Source organism: Quercus robur, chromosome 2, assembly GCF_932294415.1.
Source record: "Quercus robur chromosome 2, dhQueRobu3.1, whole genome shotgun sequence".
NCBI lineage: Eukaryota > Viridiplantae > Streptophyta > Magnoliopsida > Fagales > Fagaceae > Quercus > Quercus robur.
Window position 1 is genome coordinate 32,151,271 of NC_065535.1, and position 16,525 is coordinate 32,167,795.

The window sequence follows — 16,525 nt, forward strand, 5'->3', positions numbered from 1 at the left end:
TAAATGTTGAGGTCTAAAAGGGATCATAGTGAAATAAGCCCAAAAAGAATAAGTCAAGCCTAAAAGGAAAAATCAACCTAAGCCCTAAGTAGTAGATACAGGAGACCCATGAGGAAATAAAAGAAAGGCCCAGAGGATCCTGAAACCCAGACAAAGAAGTATCCAAAAAAAAAAGAACCACGGCAAGGGATAAGAAGCAAGGATCCTCAGGAACCACCAAGAGGCACAGATCCCTTCAGGCACAAAGACAAAGGAAGACTAGGACAGCTCGATAGAAAAAGACAGAAGAAGAAAACAAGAAACAAAAGCAAAAAGAACGCGAGCTACCTCTCATGGCACAGACAGAAAAAAGCCTCAAGGAACCAGGACAGGGAAGAAGAATGATAACAAACGACTTTCAAAAATGGCAGAACAAGATTCCGCCCAGATGGGAAAGAAAAGGGAAAAGTGGAAGACGCCAGAAATGGGGATGCCGAGAAGGGCATACCTCAGCACATCCCAAAGAAGATGGCCAATCAGGAACTTTCAAAAGAATCAAAGCTGAAAGAAGGAAAAAATGAGAAAAAACGGAAACGGGACTTACCGAGACGATGGGAACAGGACATGCTCTATTTGCAAAAGAGCAAAACAGGGGAACCAACGGTTCCCCGGGAAAACCAAAAAACTCCATTATAAAAGGAGGGGATGGGTTGTGAAAAAAAGCCAGCGAAAAAAGAGAGAAACACAAGAAAGAAGAAATTCTTTAGAAAAAACTATCAAAAAATCTGTGGAGAAGAGAAAATACTAAGGGAAAAATAAATATTGCTTCCCGGTATCTTGTAAAAGCCACTATTGCACATACTCGGATTTAACGAGAATCAAACTTTGCAAGTTTTGAAGGCTGAAATAGCCATTCAAGACTATAATTTTTGAACTTGATTGAACCTTGTATCACGTCCTAGTGAGCTTTTTGTAATCCAACAGATAATGTATTAATGAAACATGCTTTATATTTTCCAGGATCCCCTCAGCATTAATTTCTTATTGCTTTGCTAAACCTGTTTCTTTCCTTTTGAATTTACCTTGTTAATCTTTGGCACTCTTCGATATCCTTGCTTGTCATTTTTTTTTATATTGTCAGGAGCATTCTCTGCATCCCACTTGATTCTTAAACAGCTCGTTAGCTGCGGTGAGTCAAGGCCCAGTTCACCAAATCCTCCTTTTCATTTAGGCCCGAGATCCTTGGGCCTGAGTGTCACGAAAAAGGCACTCACACACACATTATCTCTAAGCAAATCAAAACATTATAGTATTTGAGCATTTGTTGATCCAAACTCAACCCTAACACAATTTTATTGACTCAACCCAATTTCAACATATTTTGGCACTATAATTTCCAACACATTAATTTATGAGCTCTTGCAATATTTTTAGTATATTAGTGTGTAGTCATGTACATATGCATAGGTACAATTGAAAACAATCACAATTATACAGTTCAAATTATACATTATTTTTTAGAAGAGGTTCAAATTATACATGATATATGATATTAGCATACACTTTTTTAAAACTATACATTTCTAAAATACGTAAAGGTTTCTCATATTATATATATATATATATATATATATATATAATTTAATTGGTTTTCGACTTTTTAGATTTTGCACCCAGTATTTCACCTACCACAAAAATTAAAAACTTAGATGGACACATGACGGAATTTAGACTCCAGTTGAAATCCAATTTAGAATCTACTTAAATTTAGACTCTTTAATTTTTACAATAAATAATTCACTTGGTACAAAATTAAAAATTAAACAGGATACATGGTACAAAATTGAAAATCAAATTAAAATCTAATTGGATTTTCTCTTGAGCTTTGGCTATATATATATATATATATATATATTACACAATCTTAATCAAAACTCAACTAGTCTATTATATAATGACCTATTAATTCCAGTAGCATTTTTTAACAGTTATTTTTAACAACATATTTATACCGGTTGAGAATACTAGAAAATAAATTTTGTATAACTGCTTGTGTATAGTTGAAGATAGGAGACGAGGAATTTCCTTCTACTCTATTTGAACTTTGAGAAATACCACAACGTAAAAAGAAAAATATATGAACACCATTTTTTTTTTTTTTTTACCTATTTTGTTTTTTTGATAAAATTTTTTTATACCTATTTTGGGAAGTAAAGACCAGGAGAGGTTGCATTCGTAGTCATAAAATGCATATGATTGTGGGGGACCCAAATTTTATTTGCCATAAAATGCATATGATTGTATGGGACCCAAATTTTATTTGCTGAAGCCTTAAGTGTAAGACTCAGTTTCTTGTCCTTATGCATCAAATGGGCTAGGAAATTCCAAAAAATCCCAGTTTCAGACCTTGCAGTATAGCTTCCCCTCTGAGTTATCACTCTCTGTAGCCCTGCAATAAGCACCCCTTGAGATAAAAATTTAAAAAAAAAAAAAAAAAATTATATCTCTTCCCATCCTCATATGGTAATTAGTAATCCTTTGAATTACCATTTTTACACAAAGACCTTCCAATGATATATACTTTGTAAAAAAAATTGTATTCTTATACTTATTATATATGTTAGAGGCATAGAAATAGAACCCAATATTTTTGATATGCAAGTCAAGAATACAACTTGTATTACAAGTCAAGTAATTAACTGTAATCTATTATATGGTTAACCGTAGTCAACTTCATATTGGGTTTATTGTAGCTGTTAAAATTGAGTACAATTAAAATGTAGTTGTTAAGGGTTTTCTGTGTGGACTTAGGCCGTTTAGTCAAACCATATAACCTTTATTTCTTCCCTATTTTGCTTCTATTCTTTCTCTATATTTTTCATAAAATCTAACATGTTATCAGAGTATTTCTTTACAATATATATCTCAAAAGTTCACAAGTTCAGAAACCCTGAAAATGTTAAGCTAATTGAATACTTGGCATCCCCCAAAACAAAGAAAAAGACGAAATGGTTATTAATTTCAAAGAGCATGTTTGTCAAGTCAGGTAAGCAGGCTGGAATCTGATAAGAAGGTTATGCAAAATCAGCTTTATATATTCCAAATGTATTTAATAAATTCCAGGCACCTCGATGAGCCATAGGCTGATATACTATTGGCTTTTACGTACGATACACCTACAGTGTAATTAAGCCACAGTTAATTTCCTGGTGCGCTGCAGTGGTGCAGCGAGAAGCCGCTAATATGCCAAAATTCAGTGGCATCATTGCCTGCCCAGCTTGCAAAGGGGACCATATTTCATAGATTTTATCAGAACGAAGGAAATTTTCAGGCTTCATATATTTTGAAGCTGTACTGCGTAACCTTGATTAATCAAATCTAAGGTCATTAATCATGAGTAATGGTAGCCATACATTCTTTATTACATACTCACTGTGCAGGAGTGTAGCTATGTGTGAGGATGGGGGGCCATGGCCCCCCAAAATTTTGAAAATTTTTTAAATATATATATAATTGTTTTAATATTTTCAAATTTTAGTTTACAAAAATAAGAGTTAGTCTTGCCAAATATTTGATTTAGTCCAATGATACTTTTTAAAAAAATTGGTCTAATAATTATAGTGGCATATCATTATTTTTCACAATTCTACTTTTTATTGTAAAATATGCTCTTATATCTGTTAAATATTTGATAAAGTTTGACACCAAACATATTTGAATCTATATCTTTTTCAACTAGTTATGTGGCAATTAACAAGTCATTGACTCATTAAAAAAATAGTATCACTAAAACTACACATGAAATGTCTCTTTAGTTACTACATAATGGATTAGAGCAAGATAGCTTCAAATATGTTTAAAACCTAACTTATTCCTCCAAATTTTGGATCATTCATGTTTTTGAAAATTTCATTAGTTCAATTGAAAATTTTTTTACTTACTTTAATATAAAATTTGATAATTTGTATCGAAAATGAAAATTTTTAAGAATTTCACTATAAAAATAGTAAAAATGAATTTTATTTTATGAAAGATCGCCATCAAACATAATTTTGATTGAAATTACTAAGTTCTTTTTGTTGTCGTTTGGTGTTGATAGGCCAAAAACAAATCGACTCCTTGTGATAAATTAATTGATTAGTTAGTTAAGTTTGTTAATTAATCATATTAACATGCAAAATGCGTGGTAATACAAACAAATCATCAATTAAACTAAGTATGCAGAGGAAATTAAATTAACATGCTGATTTGTTTACGAATAGGGAAAATCAACACGGCAAAAACTCCACCGGGTGATTTTAAGGTCACCACCCCGAGAATCCACTATTATCAAAACAAGCAGTTACAAGTAAAATAATCACAGTATCTTATACCAACTTACAGTTGAACTCTTACCCCAATACTCAATTAGACTTATTCTATAGTGACAATCTCTCCTTGTAATGCACGGCTCCCAATACGTGACTAATCAATTGCGCGAATCCCAGTACGCGACTTCAATCACCAACTAGAGAAAGTTATTGGCTGCAAAGTTCTTCAGTTCATCACGCGATGAAGATTGAGAAGTTTCTTGGTTACAAAACCCTACAGTGCACAAACACAGCAGCTTCTTCACAAGAAATATGAACTAGGACAAATTTTGTCTCTGGTCACAATTTGCTTGAACAAACTTTGCTCAACACTTGTGCAACTTGTGTCTCCTTTGACGGCCCTTAAAATAATCATTTTATATGTCTAGAGTTGTGAGAAAAGAAAACCCAAACATACAATCACGGATTGAATGAAAAATAGTCCTGAAAAACTGAACTTCATAAACCTCAACAAATACCTATCTGTCAAGTTATTGTCGAGCCATGGGCTAGAACAGCTCTTCAAGACTCGATAGATTGCTAGCTATCAAGTTTTAATGAACAACACTTTTCACACTTAAATCTTGGACAAACTTATATGACTTTAACACTTGAACTTGAAATTTTATTTCTTGAAGTATTAAACACATTCTAGATCTACCCAAATACAAATAAAGTGCATTTTGTCAAATGATTAGTCAATTACATAAAATAGTGACATATGTTTCTAACAAGTGAATCACATATGTCCTAACAGATGTGTATATATATATCTTATCAAATAAAAAAGTGTGTGTATATAATAAAAAAGCATGTATATATGTGTATGTAGAGATTGTCTTGATAAATATATTAGAGTTGCAACTTGGCTCCCTTAAACAAAAATTCATGGCTTCACCCCTGTCATCGTGCATATACTATGGATCACATGGACTAAAATTATATCTTAAAATCAAATTTTCAAAAGAGAACGTGTATAGAGTTTGCAATAGCGAGTAAGTATTAAGATTTTTCAATGAATTATTATAGCACAACGGCTTCATATATAGTCCACGTTACCATGCAAGGTTGACCTATTGGTGATGCCCACTATGGCGTGAGAATGATTAGTAAGTTTGCTTTTAGTGAAGTTTACCAACAGACAAAGACACGAGATGGTCACCTGGAAACCCCAACCTTTCATAGTCCAGTAGTCCATACCCTATGATGATTCTATGAATGTGCCAAAGAAAAGTGTTTTCTCAAGGCATCATAATTGTCATCTTTTTCAACGTGAGGACTCGATCATGATTATTACTAAATCTTCCTTTTCGTTGTCATTTAATTTTTTTTTTTTAAAAAGCTTCATCAAAGATGAGCATAGCTATTTTGTAGTCTGGTACAAAGTAATTAAAATTTAAAGGAAAAAACTTAGATAAATTTACCAAATTGAAGACAAAGTAAAGATTATTTGAGAGAGAGAGAGAGAGATTACGTTTCTTAAGTTGAGATTGTTAGGTCAAAAGTTAATGAACCTTATTATTACAAAAGGAGTGAGACATGGAACAAAAAAGAGGAACAATTTCACGTGCATATGGATTAGGAAAAGTCTAGTCATATATATACATGTCGTCAAAGAAGGAGAGATTGCCTCTCTCCCTTTATATATTGTAGGGCTCATGAATTGCCACTCCGGTCCTTTTATTTGGCTTTGAGAAAAAGGCACCACCCAAATTGCAACTTGTGGTTCTTTTAAGAAACCCTATGAATATCGAGAAAATATACAATTGAATTCCATACCTTTTACTTATCTACACTTTAAAAAATTTCATTCTTTCTATACTATAAAGAAGATAAGTGAACTTTAATTGCTAATAAGAGAGCATATCACAATTGTTAATCACTTCTTTCATGACAAAAAGTAGAAAGCTTGTTTGCATCCTAGAACAGTGCAAATTAAGTTGTAGAACTAATTACTAAAACACCATATATATATATATATATATATATATGCAAAGTTGGACGGGTTTTTAATTATGTGACAATGAAGCAAGTTGATTTTGTCACGTCTTTATGTGAGACACAAAAAAGATTACGATAGATTTCGCATTTTTATGAAGACATATATATAAATAAGACACAGTATTACTTCCACTTGCGTCTTCTTTGTACAAGAATACTTGTTCTTCACACAATAATATAAAGTAATTCAAACTTCCGGTATTATTATAGAAATTAATGAGAGGTTACTCAAGCGATAGAAACTATTATGATCCATATAGACAGAATTGTCACGGCAAGTCTCTCTCTTACCATTCTTTTTTTTTTTTTAATCAACAAAAATTAATAATTATGAATAAATCTATGTAATAGATTCATCCTAGTTTAAGAAATTGTAGGAAAAGCTTAAATGGGTGCAGACGGCAAAAAAAACAATTTTTTTTTTTTGGGGGGTTAAAATTAGATTGCGTTTGGCATTGGATTAAAAAGTTAGCTTTTTTATTATTTAGCTTATTTTTGCTACTATTCATAGGGTATATTGCATTTTTTGATACTATTCATGAGTTCCACTGTACTATTTCAACTAACTTTTAGTTTTATCTACAATACTTTTAGTAAAAAGTTTTCAATTTTAACTAAAAAAGTTGTTCCCAAACGAATTTTTAATACAACTTTTTTTTTTTTGGGTAGATCAATGGCAAATTTTAATTGACATTGACGGAATGCACACGTTAACATTATTATAATACTCGATTTAGAAACGATTTCACACTTAAATAGTATGAGGGTCTAGTATGACACTTTTAGACACACATTTCTCTCTCTCTCTCTCTCTCTCTCTCTCTCTCTCTCTCTCTCTCTCTCTCTCTCTCTCTCTCTCTCTCTCTCTCTCTCTCTCTCTCAAGCTTTAAAACTCTTTCTATTTTACCATTTTTCACACTCTCTCTTTCTCTATTTCTATTGTTAAGTATAGAACTAACTTAAATATCAGAGTGCTTTAGGTGTTGTTTGGTTTAAGTGTTTTCATCATCCAATACTCAGTTTTCATCACTCAATTTCTGAATTTTGTGGGCCCCACAGAGACTTGCTTTGTTTGGATGGGTTTCCTAACTCAATTTCCATGACTCAATTCTCAAAAAATTGAGTTTGAGTCACGGAAATTGAAAAAAACTTTCAGTTGTTTTCAATTTCTGAAAAACGAGTGACGGTGGCAATAATGTAAATACATGCATCTTTGTGGGACCCGTGTCAAGGACAAGTCCTAAGAACCAACTACTTTTTCTCTTTCTCTCTTTCCCCTTTCTCCTTCTTCCAGCAACAAACCAACATTTTTTCATAAATTTTTTACTCCTTTCTCTCTTGTCTATCTGTACTTTTCCCTTTGCATCTCACATTAAATGAAGAATTAAATAAAGATTGCTCAGAATACGATCTGGTCGAAGTCTTGGGGACCAAGACCGTCCCACCCGGAAAAGGCTCTACGGGTCGCCCGGAATGCTCTAAAGAGAGCTACGCATTTGATTCCTATCTTCAACCATTGCTACATTCCTTGTAACCCATCTTTAGCCGGGAACCCGATTTTCTTCATGGACGAGAATCGGATCTTCTATTGCGGTTTGGATTTATCCGATTTCTTTGAGCGCAAGTCTCTGTTCCGGAGCTTTGAGTTGTCCGATCCTCAAATTCTCAAAAGGCAAAGATTCGTGAGCGAGAAATCAGCCGATTCATCATCCAATTTCTCACGGAGAAGTCTAGACCAAGGTGGATCGGCTGGAGCAAGGACACTGAGATGGGTGGAGTTCTGGAGCGACGCAGCTGTAGACCGACGCCAGAGAAACTCATCATCATTGTCGTCTTCATCTCCGGAGAGATTCTTTGAGATGCCTAGGTCCGAAATGACAAAATGGGTTGAGGATTTGTGGTGTAGGTTCGGATTTGATTTGGGCATAAGGTCTGTATTTGTGATTTTTGATTTGGGTATTTGTGGGTTTTGATTTTAACATCTGTGGGTACCTATGAGTTTGTGTTTGTAATCATTTGTGTTTGTATGTTTATGATGGTTTGGCCGTAGGTTTGGGATAGGATTGTTCTTGTTGATGTGTGTGTACATGAGAAATGAAAGAGAAAGAGGACAGCTTTACTGAGAGTAACAGGGCAATGGTGACTGAAGGGGAAGAAAATGAAATGAAGAGCGTGAGGGTGAGGCGGGTAGGCTAACAGGACTTATGACATATTGCTCAGGCATGGTCCCACAAAAAGTAAAAAAAAAATTGAGTGATGAGAAACCAAAAAAATATGCCAAACAGGTGGGGTAGGAAATTTGGGTATTTTAAGTGATGAGTGATGAGTAATGAGTGATGAGTGATGGATGATGAAAATTGAGTGATGAGTGATGAGTGATGAGTGACAATTTTTTTTAAACCAAACAAGCCCTTATTTTCTTTATGCAAGACGTAGGTTGCAGCATGGCTTCATTACCCTATCATAGAAAGTTTACTGTGCAAATGCTAGACTCAGGTGTAAATGCTGGACTCAATCCACTAAAATAGCCAATGCCAAACTTAACATGTACCGTCATGGTACTATCCTGTCACACTCCTATTCTGCCATGTCCTCCCTAAAGGTTTCCACCACCTAAAAATAGTAATTTAGATTTTAGATTTTTTTTTTTTTTTTTTTTTTTTTTTTTTTTTTTTTTCATGACCGCCAAATTGTGCTTAACTTTTCATTTGGTAGACAGAAGTAAGAGTAAGTGCACGTGGGTCTCTCATCCCATGTCCAAGGCATCAAAATACCAGCTTTTTTAGCCCAATGAAGCCTTAAGCCCAATCAAAGCTGCTTTTCCTTTTTAAAGCAATATTAGCACTAAACACTTGTGAGTGTTGGGCAAGCGAAACGTGGAGCAAGACTCATCGATTCCCCACTTTATCCATTCCATCACACACACACAAAAGTAGGAAAAAATATCTACTCATCTCTGCAGCTATAATAAATGATCAAAAACCCGATATTTAACGTAACGGCCATAACTGTATATGCCCGTGGCTTTCGATTTACAAGATCTTTACTTGGTTATATCCCTGCCACGTGCCAAATCCTTCTCATGTCAGCCTTTTTTTTTTTTTTGGATGATTTGATTTCGGGTTACCAAAATTTTCTCTTTCCATTATCTATGTTTTGTTTTTCTTGTTGATTACTATCAATAGCAAATTATCAAATGCAAATGAAATTTTGTGATATTTGATTTAAATTGATGGGATACTAGATTGAATTCTAATTCAAAAATATATGCCTTTTTTTTTGTAATAAAAAAGATAGTATTAAACATTAATCAATATGATAGTTTGGTTTTGCCTCTTCCATTTAACATGTATAAAAAAAAGATAAGATATTCAAAATACAAGACAAATAAATCTTTTGTAACCTCCACACAATATTTGAGTGGTGTACTCATTAATCTAGAATGTGAGGTAAATTTGGAGATTTTAAATTTAATCTAGTGCAGTATTAATCCATGGAGTTTTTAAAATGTCTAATGAATAGTAACTGAAATTTTTCAAATGTATAATACATAGTAAATTACACCCTTAAAGTTTGGGACTGTTTGGATTTTACACCTTGAAATTTTAGAATTTTGATTTTACCCTTTAAAATTTGAGAATGTTTGGATATTATACCCTGATGTTTCAAAATTTGGAATATACCCTTTAAATTTTAGGGGTGTTTGGATTTTATTCTCCAAAGTTTAGGGGTGTTTAGATTTTACACTCTAAAATTTCAAAATTTGAGGGTGTTAAATCCAAATACTCCCGAAATTTAGGGAGTAAAATTTAAATTCTAAAACGGCAGGATATAAAATCTAAACACCTCAAACTTAGACTGTAAAATCCAAATTCTAAAATTTCAAAGTATAAAATTCAAACACCCACAAACTTTAGGGGTGTAATTTGTAATTTATCCTAGATAGTAAGTGAAATAGTTTGACTTAAGGAGAATTATTTAAATATATATATTAAATAGTAGCAACAAGCTTCAAAAGCATTATGTGTTTGACAATAATTTTTATCTTTTAGTTATTGGTTTATTTGCTTTTATATATTTTATAAAAATATTTTATTTTTATTTAAGTACAATCATATTTTAAACAAATTTTCAGCAAAATGTTGGGAGACTAAATTTTAGCTCATTGTATGGTTTGAAAGTCTGCACAATCATTTTGATGTAACATTATCAGCCTAGGTACAACTTATGGAATTCTCATTAAAAAAAAAAAAAAAAAGTACAACTTATGGAATATTATCACCCATAGATAAGTAAACGTTAAAATTAAATGATTGCTTGTTCCTTTTGACTCAAATAAAGGAAATAAAAGAAACAAAAGCCTTTCTTTTATATTGCTTTCTCCCTCAAATAATTAGAAACAATAATAGAGAAGTTGGTTAATGCTAAGTGAAAATGGGCATCGGTTATAGTAATTTCTCTTATAATGGATTCAATAATTTGATAATTCCACTTTATCTATTACCCATTTTGTACAAGGTCTTTTTCATATTAAATTTTATTTTAAGCTAATTTATTTAACTCTTGGAATAAATTAAAGATTATATGCTTTATTTTTTTTTTTTCTTTTGATGTATCGTAATAATATGTTTCAAAAGTATCAATAATATTCGCTTTCTCAAAAAGCCTAGCTCCCTTGTCATTTGAGAACCTTCTTTCTATGGATCTACTCATTACCTTCACCTTCTAAGCAAAAAAATAAAAAATATTACCTTCACCTGATAGTAAAAAGATAAGAACATGGATTATGAATGAATTTAAAAGTTGTATAGAGCAAAAGCAACAAAATCTAGAGAACGAATGGAATGGATCCAACGGGTCCATTAATGATAATCATGTACTTTTCACCACTATTGTATATATATATAGTCATGTGTTAGACATTTTTTTTCATTCTTTTTTCGTTTTGAGTTAACCCTATAGTAATATCATACTGGGAAGTGGGATCCAATGGGTCCCTCCCTTAATGATAATCATGTAGCTTTCACCACTTGTTTTTTAGTCATGTCTTAGATCTTAAATGTCATACTCGGAATCTTGATAATTGGCCCAAGTGAATCACTATAAATAGACTATACCACGACACCAAGTCTCCACAGTTCAAAACTCTACTCTTTCTGCTCCTTAATTAAATTCAAGATTGATACCAATAACATTAAAAATCTCATTAATGTTAAAAAAAACAAAAACCAAAAACCAAAAAAAAAAAAAAAGAAACGCACAATTAATTACAAATTTACAAGGTAGGTGCAGGGAACCTAACTAGTTATTGTGCAACACCAAAACCCAGCAACCACTATTGTACGAAATGCACAAAAATTACTATGGGTCCATCCTTAATTTCTTGTAGTTGTGCTGTGTCTCAATCTCATTCATTCTTTCATTTCTGGCACTGGCAAAGAAAAGGAGTGTACTGTAGAAATAGAATCCTCACTTACCCTCACAAGCTTCGCCTTCTTTAACACATGTGCACTGCACAGCCCCAAAAAGTACTTAAATCTAAATTCATTTCCAAACTTGAACTTTTTTTTGTCACAATTTTGCTTATAAATGGTAAAAATTAAAACAAAAACAAACAAAAAAAAAATTTACCAATAAATAAATAAATAGCTACCGAACAAGAAAATTTGTGGTGCAAAGGTTGTGCACGTACAAAAATTGTTTACAAAATGTGGCTAGTCACGTGCATAGGACACGTGCCATTGTGAAAAGGAACAAAACAAGAAAAGAAACACGTAGACAAACTCAGTCCGTCACCGTTGCTGTAACGGACAGTACTTTTTTATAAATAAATAATAATAATAATTAACAACTTAAACAAAATCACAAATACAGACAAAATTTAAAAACAACGAAAAAGACCGAAAACAAAAATAACAAAAAAGTACATCCGATATCTCGTTCCCACCGATACAAAAATTGCCGATTTTTGGCAACACAGGAACCGCGACATTCTAAATATATCGCCGATACATATAGTCTTTTTCAAAGAGCCAGAAGAGGATCTGACCCAAATATATCGCCGATATCTTGGAAGTAGTCATCCGCATGCCACCTCGAGTACCCGAATCCGAAATTCTCACATGAACTCATAAACATATCGCTTTCTCCGAAACCGAAATCCTCTCCAGCAAAAACATTGTCGTTCACACTCGTATCGTCGAATAATAAATCCGGTACCGAACTCCGGAAGTCAAAAATATCGTCCGGTATCAAAGAATCAAAACCCGAATGCTCCGAAAACTCCGAAAAATTCTCCGATACACTTGACTCCTCTCGCAAATCGCCGATATCTCGGGTTTCCCTCATCAACGAATCAGCTTCTTCATTTGAAGGTGAGGGACACTGTAGTAACACAGTAGTAGGTGAGTTCTTGTTGTTGTTGTTGTGAGACTCGTCGCCGGAGTTGTAGCCGGAGCTGGTTAGGACCACCGGCTTGTGACTTTCCGGCGAGGGCTTGACAGGTGGAGAAGTGAAGTTGGTGAGCGCGTCGGGTCCACGCAGCTGAATAGCCGCGTTGTCGTAAACCATAGCTGCCTCTTCCGCCGTGTCGTACGTGCCTAACCACAGCCGTACACGGCGGAGTGGGTCTCTGATCTCAGCCGCCCATTTTCCCCAAGGCCTTTGCCTCACTCCTCTGAACTTCTTCTCCGTCGTCGTCGTCGTTGTTGCTGTTGGTGGTACCTTCGTTACTCCTCTGACCTTAGAGGCACACTTTTTCCGTGCACTCTTTGTTCTGCCACTACAAGACCGTTTCCTCCAAACGGTGTCGTTTTCGGGTTGAGGAGGAGTCGAACACGACGACTCGATAGTGATCTCGTTAACGAACCTCTTGACTCGCTGGCGTCCTTGGTCTTCGTCGTCACTGGATGAGTCGGTGGCGTTTCCGTCAGTAACGGAAATCCGTACAACTCTGCGTTGTCGTTGTTGCTGCTGCTGTTTCATTACTTCGGTTGAAGAAGAAGTTTCGGAAATTTGAACCGGTTTGAGAAGCTTTGCGATATTGACTCGGTGCTCTGTGTATTTCACTTGAGCACTGTGGTTTTGGTAGTGGTGGTTCATGGTGGCTAAAGATTCGCTCATTAGAGCATTGAAAGCGAAAGCTTGAATGAGAGAGAGAGAGAGCGTGTGTATGTGAATGAAAAGAAGTGGGGGTTTTGAGAATTGAGATTCTTTAGGAGAATAAAGAGAGAAATGGGTATAAAAGAAGAAAGGTGAGAGAGAGAGAACACGTTAAAGAGAAGCTTGAAACGGAGAGAAATCAAACCATTAATGGGTATTTATAATAATACTGATTCAAGAACCCCAAAAAGGAAGAAACAAATTAAAGGGGGTTTTATGAAAGGAAGAGAAATTTCAAGGAAAGTTGGCACAAATAAAGGAGCTTAGAAAAAGAGTGTGAGCGTGACTCTGTGTGTCTTTGAGAGAGAGAGAGAGAGAGAGAGAAATGGGAAATGAAATGTGATAAAGATTAAAGAAAAAGAGGGGGAAATTTCTGGGAAAGTTTCAAAGCGGAAAAAAGGAAAAGAGAGTGTCAAAATTTTTTTGCTTTTGCCGGAAAAGGAAAGAGAATAAATGTCGACCGAATCAAAAACTCAAAAATGGGTTCACCTAAAGGTAAGCTGAAACCTCAATCCTTAAAAAAAAAAAAAAAATCAACCGGTTTTAACCGACAAATATGCTATTTCCGGCAATCCACAAATGTTTCTCTGAGAAAAGAAACTGCGTGGGAAAAGAAACTGAGAGTTTTGGAAAAGAGAGCTGTTTTGTATGTGGTAGTTCTCCTAGCAGAACAGTAGAAGCTGTTACTGAGTGATTGTTGTGAACTTTGAGAGAGGGAGAGAGAGAGAGAGAGAGATAAGACACGCAGAGAATTAAGCACAATTGCGGTGGACACACAACGAAAGGACCTATTTTATAGGATCCAACCCCAACAGCCGTAATCGCTAAATCCGGTTTAATTTCCACTTTAAATTTTTTTTCTTTTTCTTTTTTTTTTAACTTTAACAACGTTAATTAAACGACAGGTCGTGTAAGTGAGATTTTTTTATTTTATTTTTAGTTTTTAATTAAGCTTATAATGGACAAGGAGGCGTGGGATTGTGACACGTGGCGAGAAATGGGCCCGGCGAAAGAAAGAGATCCAATGAGAGTATGGGAGAGAATGGGACATGGTGCTGAGTCAGCAGAAGATTTGTTCTCGGAGTTAGGGATGGGGATGCAGGTCACGTGACTTTACTTTAGAGACCTTTGGTTCAGTTCCTACTTCCTACTTTGACTGGAAAATTTTTTTTTAAAAAAAGTGATTTTAATTAAATTCATATCAATGCCCATTGAATGGCCTCCTAATTACTCCTTAAAAACTTACGTTATTGAGCTTTATAACGAGGCTATTTTGGTAATTGTGTGGTCAAAGTGTCGTACAACCAAGTCACCCCACTTGAGTTTATAAATTTTTAATTTTACCGTTTAACCTCTCATTATTTTGTCATGTTACAGCTAAGTGTAACGTGGGAGGCAACCTTGAATTTGGCGCCAATTATATAACTGTGTCACTCCCTGTTTTTTTTTTTTTTTTTTTTTTTTTTGGCTCTTTTTTCATTTTACCTGTTGGGTAACATTTTCTGTTTACGAGTTGTTGTTACACACATACTTCATTTTCAAACTAAAAGTATGACTTCAACTCACAGTTTTAACTTTTAATTCAAAATAAGGTTTTTGTAACAATTTTTGTGTAATAAACATAACTTGATCTTATTAACCATGCATCCTTGTTTTACTAATAGTAATGCGAACATGTTAATCATAACATTCACAACAAATAAGTCATAAGTTATCATTGTTTATAATCAGGGTTATCACTTGCACCACTTTTTTATTAATTAATAATATTTTGCTACTAAAATTGTTATAGAGGAAAACATTATTAATGTTTGGTATACATCAACAAGTGTTCCAGTGTTCTTTTAGTGGGCTCAAACTCATTGAACTTGACAAAGGTCGGAGACATATTGGTGGTGTCAAGGAATAGTCCAAAATTAGATTGGCAAAAAACACTAAAAACAGTAGTAAACGTTTGAAGCATACTGAATATAAAGGTTAAATGAATAGTAGTAGTAGTACAAGCCACTAGATTCAGGAGGAGGCAGCAGCATTAAACTCGTTGACACATAATAAGGGAAGGTGATAGACTGGGCCCACTTGTTTTTGAATAGGTCAGTCATAACACTCAGAAAGGATAGCTCACGTGATCCTTAGTTTTAGCTTTGAGTGGGTCATTGTGAGAGTGAATGAATAAATTTATAAAAAAAATAAAAATAAAAAATAAAAAAAATCATGAATTACAGCAACCAATTTAATTTACTCTCACATTTCTCACCGACTAATTGGGAATTGCTTTTATAGGTCATGTTTAATGATCTATCAAATGCAGAAAATAAATACAAATATTTAATAATATTTACAATATGATAGTTAAGATTTTCTACAACTTTTAGGTGGAGAAAATTTTGTTATGATTCTTTAGGTACAATACAACATAATTTTCTCAATTAAACTCGCACATATGGTTTCATTATACAAACAATCTTACTTTTTTTAAAAAAAATTAAATTTAATATGTTTGAATTTGATTGAAAAATCTAATATATTAAACTTAAAGAAATTGTACTTAAGTTCATTTAGGAGAATGTGACAAAATTCAATTCACTTGTTTCAAAATGAATGGATGTGATTTTAGAAATTATGGTGGAGTTGCTAACAAGTAATTTAAGGGCACATTTTAAGAAATAATAAATAGTTAATTATATAACTCAATATTTTCAAAATAAAAATATATTTGACAATAATTTAATTTTAATAAATTTGATAATTATAATGAGAGATAAATTATTTGAATTTTTCTACATTTCTGTTAAAAATAGATAATTCATTGGTTTGTACATACAAATTTGGTGCGGTTGGATATTTGACTCTAGATATTTGTGCATAATTTAATTTAATTTTAAAAAAATTTGTAAAAAAGAAAATATGATGTAATAGAGTATTAAATACACTTTTCTTATACACTAGTAAAAAATTAGCATATACTTGCATAGCAGTGCTTACAAAAGTCACTCAGGGAAAGGTGGGTGAGACAGGAAATGCCATCTTGAACT

The 16,525-nt window shown here is 33.5% G+C and overlaps 1 protein-coding gene across 1 annotated transcript; it reads right to left on the bottom strand.

Moving 5' to 3' along the window:
- Nucleotides 1–12,104: 12,104 nt before the first annotated feature.
- On the bottom strand, nucleotides 12,105–14,248 carry LOC126713365 (ethylene-responsive transcription factor CRF2-like). Its single transcript, XM_050413111.1, has one exon. It carries the CDS (start codon nucleotides 13,449–13,451, stop codon nucleotides 12,354–12,356), a length of 1,098 nt encoding a protein of 365 aa, XP_050269068.1. The 5' UTR covers nucleotides 13,452–14,248; the 3' UTR covers nucleotides 12,105–12,353.
- Nucleotides 14,249–16,525: the final 2,277 nt, after the last annotated feature.

Coding starts and splice junctions, on each gene's coding strand:
- LOC126713365 (XM_050413111.1), bottom strand. CDS start 13,451: ATGAGCGAATCTTTAGCCACCATGAACCACCACTACCAAAACCACAGT.